Raw genomic sequence first — 20,224 nt, 5'->3', positions numbered from 1 at the left:
TGTCGATTTTCGGAAGAAATCAGTACATGTATATTATTTCGTATATTTTTCAGTTTATTGATTTTATGGAAAGAACTGTTCATTAAAATGTTGTATCCAATTTTGAGAATTAACATGGGATTACCTATGTCCCGCGTTCCGATGCACCACACGGTATAAATAATTTGAAGTGTTGGTTAATAAATCAGATCATTCTTCATTTTACATTTAGTTACAATTATTGTTAAACCTCATTCAAAACCTCGAAACTAGTAGAATAAATTAGTGGTTTCAATTATATTTTATACTTAAAAATTTACGATCGTTCACAATGTCTAAAAAATACAATTAAAATTAACAGACTATTCTAGCAACAGCTTGCGGTATAGAGAGACTAAAAATTAGCTTATAAAACAATAAAATTTTCATTTTAAACCACAATTTCTCTTGACGGATGATAATCAAAGGCCAAAATGACTATTCGCAAATTTTGAAGTATAGCTTGATTTTCATTGCATCCGTTATACGTTGATACGGCGGTCCCACGACGGACGGTGCTCTGATTGGTCATAGCGTTTTCGCGCCACTTTTCATCCGTAAATATTTTACTTCAGCCCGTCAACGGACCCGTCCATACGATAACGGACGTTCTGACACTGTTTTGACAAATTTAATCTAACCTTAATAAAAATATAAGTAAAATAGCAAAATCGTTATGGAAACGAAAATATAAAATAACACCAACGTATATCCGATAAACGGAGGCATGAAAATGCAATAAATTTAAAAACTGCGTTATTTTCTAACCAATCAAAGTCTTTAAATTCTACCAATAAAATTAATATCGTATCAACGTATCGTCGGACAACGGATGCATGAAAATCAAGCTTAACTAATGGCGAAAGTTGAAAGTTTGTTAAATTTTTCTACTAATTGAAAATTACCACCACTAATTAAATTAGAGAAACAAACATCTACGGTAACTGAAACCACTAATTTATTCCACTAATTTCGAGATTGTGAATGAGGCTTTAAAGAAAAGTGCTGCTATATTGAAAATACTTAAAAAATATATCTCATTGTCAGATATTGGGCGGTTACCGAATGACAAAGCTGCTAACTGAGCAGAAAAAGGCTCCACTCACTCAACAAAGCTCAGCTCACTCAACAAAGCTCAGCTCACTCAACAAAAGGCCCAACTAACTCAAACAAAGCTCACTCAATAGTTAGAAGCACTTGGAACGCTTCGCTAAGTTTATAGTATCTAATTAATTATCTGAAAGACACTCAAGTTTGTGTTGAGAAAAATAACGGTTTTTAATTAACAATAAATCGATCATAACTCAACCATTTGACAGCAGTCAGCGTAAAATTTCTTCGCTCAGCCAAAAAGCCAGCCGCTGAGATTGAGCGGCATAAGTATTTTGGAACGTAACGCTCACTAAGCGGTTACAAAGATTGAGGTTTTGGAACGCACCCACTTTTTGTCCATATACATAATCTTAAATCTAATATCACAGTTCTCTCTAAAAAACTTATTAAAGTAGCTTAACAAGAGGCTTTTAAATTGAAAATTAGATTGTTTATAATATATACTAGATACTAGTTATGATCTGTTAATTACAGTTATACTTATTGAAAATGGTACTTTGGATTAAAAATATTTCATAAACGGTAAACTTGGCTAGAGAACATTACATATACACAAAATATGTTTAGAATTTCATGTAGAATACAAAAAGCTTAAAATATGTAGGTATTATTATTTAATTTATATAGTTAATTAATTTATTAATTATTAAAATACATATATAGGTATTATTACGAATAGTTTAAACCTTCCAGGTAATGCAGAACATTGGTTAGTACACCTCTAAATAATATTTAAATAACAGAACGTTACATGTTTTCTTTTCATTAAATACCTAAAACAATCAAAAATTTTAACGAGCGAAAGTTTTGTGAAAACTCTGTTTATAATATGATTCCGAAATTGTATTTTCATTTTGCATCTTGTATCAATTACCATTTAAACACTGTTTATTAAGTATTAATACAAATTTAGTATTTTTTTATTAACTTGAATTTTAAAACTAAGTATTACTATAGTCTGTCCAACTAACCAGGGTATATTTAGACAGAAAACTTCCAAAAAATGATAGACAGTACAACTTACCTATAAATTAAAATGACAGACGTGTGTTGGACAGACTATACTTATTAAACCAGTTAAAAAAATTGGTCAAGTGCGAGTCGGACTCGCGCACTAAGGGTTCCGTACCATTCATTATCTATACAACATTAGACACTATATTATTATAAACTTTTTTTCCGATTTAGCTGAAATTTTGAATGCGCGTATAAGTAATTTAAAAAAATGGAGCAACACATTACTAAAAATTATATTAATCAATAATAAATATGTAAAAAGTAAAAATAAATATGTAAAAATATGTAAAAATTAAAAAAACGATTAAAAAAAAGTCGCCTTGACTAGGATTCGAACCTGCCTTACTACGGCTCCAACGTCATAGCAGCGTAAAGTCCTAACGCTTTAACCACGCGGCCACCGAGGATTCTATGTAAAATTCTTACTTAAAAGATAATGTTTAGTGAAAGTACTTTTTATTTATAAACATTTATTTAATTCTGTTTTTAGTATTTGTTCTTATAGCGGCAACATAGATACATTATCTGTAAAAATTTCAACTGTCTAGCTGTAACGGTTCATAAGATAAACCTTTGTGACAGATGGACGGTAGAGATCTGCACGGGCCGGGTAGCCCGAACGGGCCTCAGGCCAGGCCCGGCCCGAACACGGGCCACGGGCCGGGCCGGTTTCGCACTGTCAATAGGGGTCGGGCCTCGGGCCGGACCGGTTCCGCACTTTAAATAAACACAACTTTGCTTCTGTACATGTTTTTGAGACACCCTGTATTATAATAGGTGTTTTTAGGCTATGTTTTTGTGAAATTGATAGATTGTCTGGAATCGACAAAGAACTACTTGGAATAATTGTAATTGAAAGGATTTTTGTAATTTTATTTTGATCATTTTATTTTAATGGTTCGGGCCGGGCCGGACTAGTTTAAGTTTTAGCTTTTCACAAACCGGGCCGGGCTTACAAAACCTACTTCTCTTCTCGGGCCGGGCAGGGTCGGGCTACAAAAAACCGGCCCGTGCAGGTCTCTAATGGACGGACAGACGGACGGACAGCGAAGTCTTAGTAATAGGGTTCCCGTTTTTACCCTTTGGGTACGGAACCCTAAAAAACAAATAAATTTGATTAAGACTGATTTTATATAAACTATATTATAGCCTTAATTCAAGAACTATAAAATAAATTCAGTAATTAATAAGATCCAAAAGCAAGTTTAAAGCAACATATTGTATGTAGCTGGCAACAAAATAACATTTTAACATTTGAAATTAATTAGGAGGAATTCTACAAAGCCAAATAATAGATTTATTAATTGCGCCCTAATTTATAAAGAGCTGTGTTAGACAGATAAAAAACTAATATCATTACGGTTTCTAAGCGGGAAATAACGCTTAAGTAAGTTTGGCAATGATCTATAGGAACGTATAACTTTTTCATCGCAGCGCAACACGGTATATTATATCGCACGAGTTACAACTGCGTCATACCTGAACATAGCTCATATATATTTAGAAATATTTTATTTACGTTAAATGATTTTTCGTATTATCAAACTAGGCTGTACGGCCGGGTATAGACGCAGCAAGGATAACTCTGTTATCTGTCTCTGCTAGACACTGAACATCGGTGGGATTTAAATAGTCGGAATATTTATTATAATTTTCACTGTTTCCGTGGTTAGTTTTTATAAAATATGAGAGAGTATTAACTTTTTACGTTACTACATCAATACGGTTAATTGATTTTCTAATTATATTGATTATTGATTGTCTTTCTATTATGAAAATTGTTTATCTATTATTTTCTGGAGATTTTTTTAATTGTTTATAACGTTAATACGACATACGTCTAGACGGCATCCTTTAGGCCATCGAACACGTACACTATGAAGGAATACAGATACAGAAAACATAAGCAGACGCCAATGACCTGTACAGTTTCTGGGTCAACATCCCTCGTTAGCATGGCTCAATGAAAAAAAATTAAAAGGGATAAAAGTAAAGGGAGATGGGGGTTTCTACGCCAGGAGCAGGAATTGACGTCACTCCCTCCTCTGACGTCATCTGTTACCTGTCAAATATCAAACCTATCTTATGTCATCTGTCAAACAGATCTTACGTCACCTGTTAAGAATTAAAGAGAGAATAACAGACTATCAAAATGAAAACGCCGCTCAAAGATGGGAACAAAATCACTGATCTTGATCGACAAAGACATACCTACGTCACAATATTCGAGACCCTAGCTATTCTGGGGGTATCGTTTAGATACCCGAATCTGAAACTATACAGGGTGTCCCAATATTCTGTTGACATAGAACTACTGCGTATTTTTGGAATCAAAATAAGTTCATTTGACACAATTTACCTCTTCACAAAAGTGCTTTGTTTGTCCGCTAGAGGGCATCAAACTTTAAAAAATTAAACGCATTTTTTCAAATAATCTAAGAACCGTTATTCCGATTTGAATGAGATTTTGGGTGTCTATGTTTTGTTAAGTGCTTTAACATCTGACATTCACAAAAATACAGAAAAAGTACAGGAAGGGTGAAAACTACCCCCACCCGTACATAAATTTTAGTATAAATATTTTCCAACTCAATCGACGACCGATTTTCTTTTCATCTCTTGTAAAAAAAGCCACATCGCATAGTTTTGGAGAAAAACTTTTTTAGAGAATTTATTTTTCTAAAGCAGACCTACAAAATATACAGGGACTTCCAATATGCCGTGGACATAGAACAACTAGGTATTCTTTGAATCAAAATAAATTAATTGCACATAAGTTACCTTTATACAAAAGTGCTTCGTTTGTCCGTTAGAGGACATCAATCAAAAACAAACCCGCACGTTAATTAATTTAAAAGTTATTAATTTTTTCCAGCTTTTATGAAGCTTATTGTCAAATATAATTTGTAATACTAACGTAAAATTCCATATTTTCGCCAACTAGATTATTAGAATATAATAGATTTCATGTGCCTCCATAGCTTGATGTGCAAAAAATATTTTTTGGAAGACAGCTTCGAAAAATATATTTTTTTCCTCAAAAAGTATGCTCGGTGGTGTTTTTTTTTTCAAGAGACTAAAAATGTAATATATACTAGAGGGACCATTTTTCGAAAAAAAATCGGTCTTCGGTTAAGTTGGAAAATATTTATAGTAAAACTTACGTAGGAGTGGGGATAGTTTTCACCCTCCCCGTACTTTTTCTTGATTTTTGTTAAAGTCAAATGTCAAAGACAACTCAAAATCTCACTCAAATCGGAATAACGGTTCTTAAAATATCTGAAAAAATTGGCGCCGGGAGGCACGTATAGCCCATACTAAAATATGTTAATAAAATGAATTTTTTCAATTTTTTTTTATCTCAAAAACTGCGACTTTGACTGATTTTGATGTTATTACAAATTTTGTTGCAAATATTATTCCTAACCTTAAATTGAAAACCGCGTTTCGCTAGCTACTGTAATTTTGGAGTCACGATTTTTTTAAATTTTTAACCCCCTCCCATACCCCCTTACCAACCCCACACCCCCACCAAAAACTAATGGCCAGATTCTCGGGCGCCACAGTATTTTTGTGCCAAATTTGGTTAAAATCGGTTTAGCGGTTTTTGAGTTATCGTGTTACAGACGGACAGACAGACAGACACCATGAAAATATTTTGTATTTAGGTCATTTATGACCCAAATAATTCATTTTGTGTGAAATTAAAAAAACTATTGGTATGGTCGGCTAAAAATGTGTTTAATTTTTAAAAGTTTCATGCCCTCTAGCGGACAGACGAAGCACTTTTCATACATCTTTCCAGTAGTTCTCAAAATTTAAGCAAAAATTTGTTTTTTGGAAAAGTAGTTAAATAACTCAGTTATTTTGGACTTATTTGAAAAATGGTAAAGAGAAAATATATTTCTTTTATCGAGATCTACCAGCCCTGAAAATATATGCACTTATTTAAGACTCACCCTGTATAGACCATTTGAAAATTTCGTTTAAGCCAATGCAGTAGTACTGGGTTTATAATTTTAGCTTTCAACTACTGGATGTCATAAATATGGCCAGTGAAAGTGGTGCTTTTAATTCGCTGATGTACTGGGTGTCCCACTAAGAATAGCTCTCGGCTGTATCTCGGAAAGTATTAGCCGTAAAGCCTGCGGAAAAAGAAATTTATAACTTAAGGGGCTATGAGAAATTGCTGGAAATTATTTTCAAGTTTGTAAAACGGCCGCTAGGTGGTGCAACAGCTATGGAAAATAAGAAAATAATTTTTTTACAGAATTTTGCCTAGATAATGGATACTATAAATAATAGCTTCATAATCTTAATTAGTAAATTTTGGATTTTTTTTGTTAGAACCATTTTCCCCTATCTGCTAAAATAAAGTGGTGGGGGAAGGTTAGATCTATCTTTATTTAAATGTTAATAACTCCGGACTGGATGATCAGATACCAATAACAAACGAGGGCTCGTTTAAAAGAGCGTTTCTTACTCTATATTATGCCATAAAAATAATAGTAATAAGGTTTTGAACGTAGACGCTAGGGGGCGCTTTCTGTATTCTTATATTTTTAACAAACATAGCGCGCTTTTTCAAAAAAATTAAATACGATAGTATGTGTTATTTTAGCTGATAGTAAAGAGTAGTAAAAACTTAAAAAGTCAGCGAAAACCGCATCTTGATATCTTCTTTCAAACCGAAGATATTAGCAAAGTTATAATAAATACCAAAAAATAAGCCCTTAATTACCTTATTTTTACAATACAGTATCAGTAGCCCTCTTGATTAGGCCCATTCTAACAAAAAAATAAGATAGAAACAGTTAGCTTATTTTAAAATTGACGAAATACCAGAATACCATAATACCAGATGTATTAATATCTAATAATTAAGATATTAATACTAGTGAACAAGAAACGATGATTCAGAGAAGTCATGGTAGGCTTTGGAAAAAAGTTGCTTTTGACGTAATAGTATAAACGTCAAATTGTTATTAGATCAACATTTTAATAGTCTTAGCAGCGTTTTTATCTTAATTGCTTTTTCAAAATGCCTTTATTATTTGAAGTAGTTGAAGTTGTTGGCATTTTGAAAAAGCAATCAAAAGATAAAAAACGCTGCTAAGACTATCAAAATGTTGATCTAATAACAATTTCTAACGTTTATGTCCAAAAGCAACTTTTTTCCAAAGCCTACCATGACTTCACTGAATCATCGTTTCTTGTTCACTACTATTAATATCTTAATTATTAGATATTAATACATCTGATATTATGATATTCTGGTATATCGTAGATTTTAAAATAAACTAACTATTTCTATCTTATTTTTAGGTTAAAATGGGCATAATCAAGAGGGCTACTGATACCGTGTTGTAAAAATAAGGTAATTAAGCGCTTATTTTTTGGTATTTATTATAATTTTGCTAATATCTTCGGTTTGAAAGAAGATATCAAGATGCGGTTTTCGCTGACTTTTTAAGCTTTTACTACTCTTTACTATCAGCTAAAATTACATATACTATTGCATTTAATTTTTTTTGAAAAAAACGCGCAATGTTTGTTAAATTGTAAGACAACGCCCCCTAGCGTCTACGTTCAAAAGCTTATTATTATTGTTTATATGGTAAAATATAGAGTAAGAAACGCTCTTTTAAACGAACCCTCGCTTGTTGGATTCCGATCATCCAGTCCAGAGTTATTAATATTGTTACGGATTCCGTGGGTCCACTATTTAAACTCACGATAAAATACTTAACGAATTTATTTGTTTCACTCTGTACACAACTTATACTATTTACAACACAACTTATGCAACTACTATTACTCTAACGGTATTTCGCGGTATTTTCAAACTTCAGACTTAGACTTCAAACTTCAAACTTTAAACTTTAAACTTTAAACTTTTCTTGTCCAACTGTCAAAGCGCGGGCCTTATATACCCCCTGGCGGTTGTTTCTAGATTTTTCTAAAGAATTCTATAATTTTCTTTACTTTCTGGCGAATGCGCCAGGTTCCTCAATGCACCGTTGCGGTTATGCAACCAGTAATGCACCTTGACCTTAACATTGCCCCCTTCTCAAATTTGATCGTCCCGATCAAGGTTTCCTGTCGGGTATCTCTTCAATCGATCGAGATGAACTACTTTCATCTTACTTCTAGGGCTGCGCTGAATCCGGTACACAACATCATTTATCCTCTTGATGACTGTATAAGGACCTTCCCATGCTGGAGTTAACTTTGGGGACCTTCCTTTCTTGCGCTGTGGGTTATACAACCATACCCTATCGTGCTGTTGAAATCCCGTAGAATTAGCTCTGAGGTCGTAACGAGCTTTCATCCGGTCACTGGCTAGCGCAATCTTACTTCTAGCGGCCTTATGAATGTCCAATAATCTTTCCTTCCTAGCGATTCTTTCGAACGACAGTCCAACGCTATCCTGTTCCCTTTCTTCCCCAGATCGAGTATTTGGTCCTTGTCTAGCTGCGCAAATCTTACAACGTTGACACCATTTCTTGACATCTTCGCAATAATCCACCCAGTAAAAACGGTCTCTCAGCTTGCTCAGGGTCTTGTTTACCCCAAGATGGGCTCCAGTTTTACCACCATGAATTTCTTCCAATACCTGGGTAACTTTCTTCCTTGGTACCAGTAACTGAGTTGTTACTGTCCTGCCATCCGCACTTTCCCACGTACGCTTTAACAATCCATTCTCAATAACCAGTGAATTCCACTGAGCCCAGAGAACTTTAAAAACGAGCCCTCTATCCGCAATATCCTGCCACGGTGGTCTCTCGCCGTTACCTTCCTTGAGCCGTAGTATTGCTCCAATGTCTGGATCTTCCATTTGATCTTTCCTCAATTGTATCGTCGTCCATTGTTCGTCAGTTCTCAGTTTAAAATTCTTTACTCTGATAGTGCTTTCGCGATGTTGCATTTTCTTGTCCAGGTTAGCCCGTCGTCGATCTGGCTCGTTGCCGATAATTTGTATCCGTCCTACACGGCACCCAGAGGTTTTCTCTATTTTCCCGAACACAGTCTTTTGGTATCACCAGGTATCATCACAATTTTCGATGATCTTTCTTCCATATTTCCTGGTCTCTTCTCTTTAGATACAGAAAATTCCTCATTTGCGATTTTCAGGATGTTTCTATGGTGATCAACCGAAAAACCATGTTGACTGATCACATCCATACCCATGATAAAATCATCTTCAATGTCTGCCACTAAAACGCTATGCCGAAACTTCAAATTCCCTAACTCCAATTCCATGAAAGCCTCTCCCCGTACAACGGCCATTTCCCTCGTAACTGTACGTAAACACACTCTTCTTACCAGAGGCATCAGCTTCAATCCTTGCACTGAGTTAGCCCGCACCAACGACACCATAGCGCCAGTGTCCACTGTCATTCGGATTCTCCTACCATTGACCTTCCCGTCGATCACTAAACTGTCAGCGGTTCTTCCCAGACTCCTAATGGAAAATCCTGGGGGCTCTGTTTCTCCCAAGTCAATACTCGCCCCTTAGTATTGACTGATTTTAGTTTTCCTGGTGCCTACGTTCTCTGGATGGTGAACGGGATCGCATTTGAACGCGGCAATCCCGTTTGATGTGGCCATTCCTGCCACATCTAAAGCACCTTATGCCCTGTGATCTTCTATAGCTCTCTGTCTGGGTGTTGTTGCTACTCTTGTTCACTAGTAACTCACATAGTTTACTAAACATCTCCTCCAAAGGTTACCGATCTTATCTTCGGTCTAGGGATGGCGCTAAAAGCAGCTTCAATTTCTAGCGCCCTGACCAGTGCTTCGCTGCTGGTAGAAAATCGGGATATTTGCAGCGCCCTCTGCAATTCGTTGTCCCTCAGTCCGCTGATAAAGCACTGAGCAGCCAGTTCTTCCCTAAATCCTTCCGGTGCTTCTGGATACGCTAGGTGTACCAGGCGACGTAAGTCTGCTTCGAATTCCTGCAGACTCTCTCCGGACCTCTGCAGGCGTGTCTTGATCTGTGCCTGGTAAAGTTGGCGTCGATGTTGGTCGCCATATCTTCTGTCCAGTGCAGCGACCAAAGTTTGGTATTCCTGCTGTTGGGCTGTAGGAATAGTTTGCAGGAGTTCCAGGGCAGGGCCACGCAGCGCGATGACAAGTGCCGCTGCTTTCTCCTGGTCAGTCCATCCATTGGCAGCAGCCGCTGCTTCAAACTGGCGGTGGTACATCGTCCAGGTGGTTTGCCCATCGTAGGTCGGGGCCTTGAGGTTCGCAGTTCCCTGAACGCCAGGTGTCCTTACTTGTACCTTGGTCTTCTGTAGGTCCATCTCTAATTTTTCCATTTTCTGCTGAAGGCGTTCCTCCAGATCTTCTACGGCTTCTTGGAAGTGATTCTGCTGTTCCTGGCAACGCATTTCCAACATTGCTTGTTGCTTTTTTTTCCATGTCTCCGAAGCTTTTCTGAAGTCGAATTTCCTGATTTTCTAAGATTTTCTGAAGCCGGTCCTGTTCTTCTTGTTTCTCTTGTTGTCGTTGGATTTTCAAATCTTCGAAAATTTTGTCTTGATTTTCTAGAATTTTCAGTAAGCGGTCCTGTTCTTCTGCTTTCTCTTTTTCTAGTCGGGCTCGCTCTTCTTCTCGTTCTTTACATAGTCTTTCTTGTTCTTCTGCCTTCTCTCTTCTCATATTCTCCATAAAATCGCCCAATAATTTGCTTACTTCTTCCATTTTCTTCGGTTGCTCCCTTGTACCAACCATAAAAATACTCTGATTCGGTCTAAAAATCTTCCAATCCACTTAATTTCTTCTTAAAATCCTCTTGAATCGCACTTCCGACACCAATTGTTACGGATTCCGTGGGTCCAATTATTTAAACTCACGATAAAATACTTAACGAATTTATTTGTTTCACTCTGTACACAACTTATACTATTTACAACACAACTTATGCAACTACTATTACTCTAACGGTATTTCGCGGTATTTTCAAAATTCAGACTTAGACTTCAAACTTCAAACTTCAAACTTTAAACTTTTCTTGTCCAACTGTCAAAGCGCGGGCCTTATATACCCCCTGGCGGTTGTTTCTAGATTTTTCTAAAAAATTCTATAATTTTCTTTACTTTCTGGCGAATGCGCCAGGTTCCTCAATGCACCGTTGCGGTTATGCAACCAGTAATACACCTTGACCTTAACAATATTCAAATAAAAACAGATCTAACCTTTCCCCACCACTTTATTTTGATAGATTGGGGAAAACGGCTCTAACAAAAAATATTCAAAATTTACTGTAGATTATGAAGCTGTTACTTATAGTATACCTTATCTAGGCAAAATTGAATAAAAAAAACTCCATTTTCTTATTTTTTGTTGCAGTTGCGCCCCCTAGTGGTCGTTCTACAAACTTGAGAATAATTTCCTGCAATTTCCCATAGCCTCTTTAGTTATAAATATTTTTTTTCGTAAACCCTACGGCTAATACTTTCCGAGATACAGCCGAGAGCTATTCTTAGTGTGACACCCTGTACTCATTAGGTATTTAAAAGACACAAGTGATTGGTCTGTGTGGACATCCAGGTCCAAGTTGTTGCTCAGGATATTAATAAATTAATTGACAGTTAGGATGATCTCTTTTTGGACCCTAGGTTGATCAAATTTCAAAATCTTCCTTTTTTGGATTTATTGATGTATATGCAAAATGTATGCAAAATGTATTGCAACGTATCCAAAATTTCAGCTCAGTCGGTTGAGGATAATTGGTTTAATTATATTTTACAAGATATAGCTTTTCCAAATTTAACAAAAAAATAATAAACTTATAAAATTATTTTAATAAATATTAAATTTATTAAAATAAAAGACAAATTGTACAATTGAAAATCGAGCATAGTTTTATTATTAAATATAGAATGTGTCTGATATCATGAATCATGGACGAAACTTGGAGCCAAACCTCGTCAACGTCAAATTACTAATGATATTTTAAGCCGACTTTGACGTTTCGCGTCGATGACGAAAGTCTGGATAATAACGCACATTTTTAAAATTGTCGAAATAAGCTTTCGGTCATAATACATTTTGCATTTGCAGTCTACTTATGATAGCTTTAAGTAATATTCTTGTATGTTACATTATATTTTTGATAGTGTGATTAGTTTCATTTACTTTAGCAGTGGGACTACCAGTTGCCAGTATAAAATATGACCTGCATAACTTTGGAATTCTTAAGAGACACAACTGACACTTAAACTTTGCTAGCCAGTAGTTGTTCCATATTCGTATTCCGCTTTTCTTTATATTGTGCCAGAAAGTAGAAAATATTTAAAAAAAATGTGTGTGTGCCTGGAAATATCCTAATCAACCTAAAACATTCAGATCTGTATCGAACTTGGGTTCTAAAATACTTTTAATAAACGCCTTATGTAAAAAAAACCTGTATCATCATCATCATCATCATCATTTTCAGCTTATTCAACCATTTCCAATTATGGTGTAGCCTCCCTCGCATATTAGATTTTTTTCTCTTTGTCATTGGGCCCATTGTTGTTTATTGTTGACTAAGCGGGCCCAAGTTATCCCTGCTAATTTCCTAATATCATGGCCCCATCTCAGGTCTGGCCTTGGTCAACTAACACTTTGCTAGCCAGTAGTCGTTCCATATTCGTATTCCGCTTTTCTTTATATTGTGCCAGGAAGTAGAAAATATTTTAAAAAAATGTGCCTGGAAATATCCCCCCCCCTCTCTCTCTCTCTCTCTCTCTCTATCTTAATTCCTACAAGAGGAATGTAGTGGTCAGGTGATGTGTGAGGTTTGTCTCCATAATTCCCTGTCTTGTGCTTCATGTACAAGAGTGTGCAGTGGCTTGTGGGTGATCTTTGATAGCTGGTCTATCCATCGGGAGGGCGAGCGGCCTCTTGGTCTTCTTCCCGGAACCTTGCCCTGTATAATGAGTTTTTCCATACAGTCAGTATCCCTCCTCATAACGTGACCGAAATAGTTAAGTATACGTGACTGTATAGAAGTTGAGAGGCGTTCTGTGATGTTCAATTCTTGGATTATGGATTCATTGGTTCGCCGGACAGTCCAGGGAATTCTGAGCATATCCTAAATGGAAATATCCTAATAAAGCTAAAACATTCAGATCTGTATCTAACTTGGGTTCTAAAATACTTTTAATAAACGCCTTATGTAAAAAACCTGTATCATTTTTTTCTCTTTGTCATTGGGCCCATTGTTGTTTATTGTTGACTAAGCGGGCCCAAGTTATCCCTGCTAATTTCCTAATATCATGGTCCCATCTCAGGTCTGGTCTTCTTCTATGTCTCTTAATTGCTTATGGGTACCATGCTGTAATTTTTGTGGTCCATCTGTTGTCCGTCCTTCTTGCCTGTTGTCCTGACCACTTGAAGGATTTCATTCTGTTGATGACCTGGGTCTCTTGTCTTATCCACTCTGTTCTTTTACGGTATTTCTTGGTTATTCCCTGCATATTTGGTTCCATTGAGCGTTGTGCAAACTGCAGTTTCCTTATAATGTCCGTTTTAAGTGTCCAAGTTTCGCATGCGTAGGTCATGACTGGTAGTACACATTGGTCGAAAATTTTTCTTTTTAGATAAAGTGGCATTCTAGACTTGAATATGATCGAGTTTCTTCCATAAGTATTCCGTGCTAACTTACTTCTTCTGTTGATTTCTGGTAGTAAAGATCTCGAGCTGTGTATTAGTTGTCCCCAAATGTACAGGGTGGTCCGAACTGTATTCCAGGAAACTTCGGCAGCATATTCTGTAGATAAAAATAGGTAAAAGTTCGTATAAATGTATGTCCAAAAATGCTTAGTTTCGGAGATACAGGGTGTAGAAGTTTCATTTTTATTTCGATTTTTCCAAATAATTTCTGAAGTAACGTCAATATTTGGATGAAAATTGGGGTCTGGGGTTTTTTTGACATGAGAAATTTGATTTTGATGTCAATATGACTCCTATTTGTAGGGGGCGCCACCTACATGTGTTTTAACTGTTTTGAAGAGTAATAACTTTTTCCCGTACCTGTATAAAACTACTGATCGAAAAAATACACATTTTCGTAGCTTTTTACGTAAAAATTATCTCTTGGTAAAAATCGCTACGAGCAACCGTTCTCAAGATATCTAGAATGGAAATAGCCAATACATGCCATTATTGACAAAAAATAAACACGTTGAGTAGATAGTTTCGTTTGGTTGTTTTGACTGAAATAATCAATTTGGGAAATTTTAATTTTTTTAAATTAATTATAATTTTTTCTGCGAAAAAATGATGATTAAACAGTTTCTGTTGAACTTTTGGCCCAAAAACATTTCAAATTTATGATTTCAGTCTAATAACTATTTAGTTGACATGTTTAATTTATGTCAATGATAATAGGTATTGATAATTTCGATTCCAAATATCTCGAGAACTATTACTCGTAGCGATTTGTACCAAGAGACCTTATTTACGTAGAAAACACCATAAATGTATATTTTTTTTACTTAGTAGTTTTATACAGGTACGGACAAAAAGTTATTACTCTTCAAACCAGTTAAAAAATATGTAGGTGGCGCCCCCTACAAGTAGGAGTCATATTGACATAAAAATCAAGTTTCTCATGTCAAAAAACTCCCAGCCCCCAATTTTCATCCAAATATTGACGTTACTTCAGAAATAATTTGGAAAAAATAGAAATAAAATTGAAACTTCTATACCCTGTATCTCCGAAACTAAGCATTTTAGGACATATATTTATAAGAGCTTTTTTATTTATTTTTATCTGCAGAATATTCTTCCGAAGTTTCCGGAATACAGTTCGGACCACCCTGTATATATTCTTCTACTATAGAAGAAACTATATACGGGAAGAACTTATAAGAAGAAGCTACTAATAGAAAAAAACCTGTATACCTATATCCACCTTAGTGTTGAATATTGTATGTTCCAGGTATAGGGATATAATAGGTTTAACAAACTACCAAAAGAAATGTAAATTGAGTTGGCAAAGTTTAATAATATGATTGTTTTTCTAAATATGGTTAGTAGTATATTTTACACTCAGAACGTTGTATATTATTTTGAAAAATACATAAAATATGACGTAAAAAAGACAAATAAATAAGAAAATTTCTGGAAACTTTCTAACACCTGATTCATCCTGGTAATTAATAGAATATACGTTTATATGTTGACTGACGAGAATTTAACATAATATGTATACCTTTGAGCCAGTTTTAAATCTAATCATTGCGACATTGCGTGAACATTTTCGTCGTCATACCGATGTTTTTTAAAACTTATTTTTTTATTCCATTATAACTTATACATCATTACGGGTTATTGACCAACTTAAAAAAAATTTTAACATGTTTTTTGTAGTAATACAATAATATTTACGTTTTCTAGTGCACGCCGTATTTTGAGAGGCCTCAAATCAAACGCTGATTACCGAGTTATCCAGTACACTCTATTGAGACACTCGCCCATAGCTAGGATTTGCTTGATGTGAGTAAACAAATATTTCATTGACATACCCAAGCTCGCGAGGTATTTGATCTAAAAATTTCACATGCATTGGAATGTTGTTTTTATAGTTTGATTCTGTTTATCTAATAGTAAGCAACTGTTGACAGATTAGAATAACAGACTTGTTTATATGTTACAGAGTTTGATTATATATTAATTGCTTCCTAATATGCAACTGAAAAATGTGTGGAATTTTTTGTGATGATTTAGATTACTTTTTAAAATTTTCGGGTTGATCAAGGACGTTTATATAACGGAAGCTACCTCTAGTATACCTATGTAGATTTTTTTACTTATCTAGCCGTCCAATGGAAGGTTCCATGACAGAGACAGTTTGTTGTCTGTCGTTTTAATTCACAAGTAAATTATATTTTCTGTTATTCTTTGGATGTCGTCTGTCGAAATCTTTCCTGGCTCGTTCGATAGACTTTAGTACTTTTCATAATATTAAATTATAGTAAGTGACATTCGTTAATAATATTGTTTTATAGTTACTCCTTGTGAAGTGAATTGAAAAACAACATATTTATTCTTTTTTTTAATTTTTTTTCTCTTTCTTCTTATTATTGATAATGAAAATTCTGAACTTGTTGAAGGTAATCATAATGATAAGAAATAATATATACTTCACTCATGAATTTCAAAATAGAAATATCAGAATGGATATATATGCGCTTTGCAGTAAGACTTCTCTTTAACTCTTATTTCGCTGCTTACAAAACAAATTTAGTCAACAACATTATACAAATAATGTCAGTAACTACCCAAATAACGTCAAAAAAGAAACATTTGATCTTCTTGCATACTTAACATAATAATTAAAAATTTGCTCTCCAGAACTCTTGCTCCTGTCTCTACAGGACTATTTCGACAGACTATATCCAGAAAAGATAGAAAATATAATCTCATTCTGATTTAAAGTCACATATAACTGTTACTGTCACACTATATGACTGATATCTGCACAAATACTTAATACTAATATTTTACATAGTTTTTGATAAATCCTGTATATACTTATATTCATTTTAGAAGAAGAATAATTCAACAGTGTACCAAGGTGACCAGGGTGATCCAATTTCGTGTTTTATGGGGTTTCTCCTTTATGAGTAGAAAAACAAAGCGTGTATACAGGGTTGTTCACCACATACGACACGGAGTATTGTAGCTAAACGATTAGAATTTTACAAATTGTAAGTTTTGGGTTCGTTGAAAAACTATTAGAGCTACAATTTAAAAATATTTTTACAAGATACACATATTTTTTAAAAGATACAATGTAATAAGTAAAAAATATTATAGTTGTATTTTTTAAATGGAACACCCTGTATATTATTCTATTTTTAGATTCTACGATTGAAATAAACGTAATTTTGATTAAGGTTTATCACACTTAAACCTTACCGTTTTTGAAATATTTTCAATTTTATGAAGTTGCAATAAAAATTGTAAGGCGTCATTTCTCCAACAGTAACGAAGTTTTTATTACTAAATATTTACTGAAGTTTATTTATTGATCAGATATTGTGTTGCAATAATAAACAAAATACTACTTTATACAGAGTGTCTAAAAACTTATATTAAATAATTACTAGCTTTAAACGGCAATAACTTGTTCAATTTAAATTGAACACCCTGTATATTTTACGAGAATCAGATGCACAATTTAATTGTCTATCAAATTGTTTTATACCATATTTAGCTATCTCTTCAAGTTTTCGTAGAAAATGTATTTCCTTATAATTTAGACCTCGTTTATCACTATACCCATGGAATATTGACATTTTAGATTATTTTTGATGTAACAAATTTTCAAAGAGTACAGATACTAATATTATCGATATAGTTCGCTTTTTTTCATTAAAAGATAAAAAAAGCTGTTTCATTATTTTTTGTTAAAGACCAATTAATATGATCCCAGTATTCCAACTACTTTAATTAACTGTTCACGAGAATGGCCACGGAACGCTGGGTGGCCAACAAATCTCTAGAATGGTCGAGAAACTCACCAGAGTAGAGCCAGACGAAAAGGTTCATTGTAGAACATTCGCGAAAATTCACGGTAGACTTGATAAGCAAGGACAGAAAGACAGTCAAAGCTGTAGTAGGTCTACTAACAGGGCATTGTAAGCTGATGGGATTGACAGACGAAGCTATATGTAGGTTCTGCCAATCTGAATAAGAAACGTCAGAACACATTTTATGTCGGTGTGACAGCCTGGCAAACGTGCGGTTCCCGGTAACGATAGGCCATTGCCAAGGAGCTACATGGAGGGTTCAGTCTCCAAGTTGCTAAACTTTGTGAAAAGGATAGGACTGGAGAATGTAATCTAAGGATCAGAAGAGGACCACAATAGATCTGAGAAGGTGGCAGTGGATCAGGCCGAAAGCCACCTGTAAGAATCTAATCTAACTGTTTACGTTGATTAATAATTACTTCAAATACTAAAAAAGTGGGTTTTGTATGTGTACTAGACAGTGTGGTAAAAAGTAATACCGTATAAATTTTATTTCATTTTTTGATAAATGCTGATTTATAATAACAGAGACGTTTATTTTCATAACTTATTATTGTCTCGATTTCTGAGTCAAATCCACATTTATTTAGAATAATTTATTAATTAAAACAATTAAGTATGTAATTAAATAATTTTTGGGCGGAAATAATGTTGGTATATTAATAAATTAGTAATAATTGGTATACTCTTTTACAAAGAGTTAAATAGTTCTCTTTTTGCAAACAAATGGGATTGCAATATTGTTATTTTTACCACCTGTACATTTTGTACATATGTTGCTTTAAAAAAAACTAAAATGTCAATATTCCGTGGGTATAGTGATAAATGAGGCCTAAATTATAAGAAAATGCTTTTTCTACGAAAACTTCAAGAGAGGTAAAAAATGGTATAATACATTCTGATTCACGTAAAATATACAGAGTGTTACATTTAAATTAAACAAGTTATTGCCGTTTAAAGCTACTAATTATTAAATATAAATTTTTGGAAACTCTGTATAAGGTATGATGTGAAAACCGCATCTTTGTAGCTCTACTCATAAATGAGGAAGCCTGCAAAACACACGAAAATAGGATACCCTGTACACCACTTTTAAGATGTTTATACTGTTAATTGAAATTAGATCTTTCACTCAATAATTCAATACTGACTTTACTTAAAGTATTTATCAGTATTTTACAATTGTAATTGCCATTTTTTATTGTTATTATAAGTTTATAATTCAAGTCGATATTTTTTTTGTAGTGGAGGCGTTTCCCTTTCTGGAGCTTTAGTAGTGTGGTTGACTCATATTGCCCTTAAGAAGTAATTTATTTTTTACTGCAAATATACTTTTTGTATAAATAGTATTTACTTTAAATAAAGTAATTTTAATTTAACTATGGCATTTTTAATATTACTAAAATAACTTTAATTATCCTTAATATTAATTGAAATTAATAATTTAATATAGGTCGTTATTAACTGTACATTCTCGAAATGTCAAAGTGAAAATTTTATTTTACGTAAAGAAATTGATATTTTTTTGGCAAGATTTCTAATTCAATGGACAATTTCTTAGAGTAAATATGCCGAGCTTGTATTGTTATATTTAAATTTGGACCAATATAGAGAATTCTTTTCAAAATTGAGCCAAATGCCTGTCCTGACGCAACAATTCTCTAAATAAAACCACATATTTTACATTCCGTTAATTTTTAAGCTAAAAATCGTGGCAAGAATAATCAAAATACGAATTAGATATTTCCCGGCAGTTATAGCACCGATGGATGGTCTTTTATCTTTAAACAGCTGTAAAATCTGCGGCTTCTAATACTCCGCAGCTAAAAATAGATCCCAGCTAGTACATTAAACAGTGCCATTGCCACTGGTTAGGTTTATTTTTGCATGTTATTGACTCATTGGCCTATAAATATAATTCGCCTTTTCGCCCTAAGTTAGATCTTGAAATATGGCGCCCGGTTTGCGGAACGACCGGCTGAAACAAACCGATTTTATGCGCCGATTATTCGGAAATCTCTGATTATGCCCGGGAGTTTTTCGTTTTTCCATATTTTTTTATTATAGAAATTAGTTCTTGGCAAACACTACGGTCGAATGTTTTGCTCGCCAAAAATTAGACGTCTTTACGAAAAAAATATATATATAATAAATTTTCCAAATTCATATACACGGTGGTAACTACAAAAAGTAAAGTAGCTATTTATGTATACAAGGTTATATCTAAAAAAATGTCAAAGTTAAAGTTCTTTAGAATTCCATTTTACGTATATACAGTAAGAAGGTAGAAGGAAGGTGCTTAGAAGGGCTACCTGAGAGGGTCCTGAATGCACCAGTGCTGCAGTGTGGGTTATTAGGGTTTTAAGATTTAATACAGGAAATTTTGTTAAAATATATTTTGTTACACAACGTAAAATAATATGATAATTACTGTAGCCTTACTGTTACTAATATGTGTACTATTATATTATATTACTGCAGTATTATTGTTCGCGCGCATGTCTTATGTATTTGTTGTGTCTTGTTAAGTTAAATAAACTGTACTC

At 34.2% G+C, this 20,224-nt stretch overlaps 1 protein-coding gene across 1 annotated transcript in view; it reads left to right on the top strand.

Moving 5' to 3' along the window:
• Positions 1-19,025, top strand: part of LOC115879899 (pre-piRNA 3'-exonuclease trimmer-like) — a 30,822-nt gene extending 11,797 nt beyond the window's left edge. Inside the window, exons 7-8 of the mRNA XM_030896944.1 lie at positions 15,541-15,639; positions 18,924-19,025. Of these exons, the coding sequence (XP_030752804.1) occupies positions 15,541-15,639; positions 18,924-18,987 (163 nt within the window). The 3' untranslated portion in view covers positions 18,988-19,025. The remainder of the gene's footprint in view (positions 1-15,540; positions 15,640-18,923) is intronic.
• Positions 19,026-20,224: the final 1,199 nt, after the last annotated feature.

Source organism: Sitophilus oryzae, unplaced genomic scaffold, assembly GCF_002938485.1.
Source record: "Sitophilus oryzae breed Bouriz unplaced genomic scaffold, Soryzae_2.0 scaffold_1067_pilon_pilon, whole genome shotgun sequence".
Lineage (NCBI taxonomy): Eukaryota > Metazoa > Arthropoda > Insecta > Coleoptera > Curculionidae > Sitophilus > Sitophilus oryzae.
The sequence above is the reverse complement of the archived record's forward strand: the minus strand, read 5'-3'. Positions and strand labels throughout refer to the sequence as shown.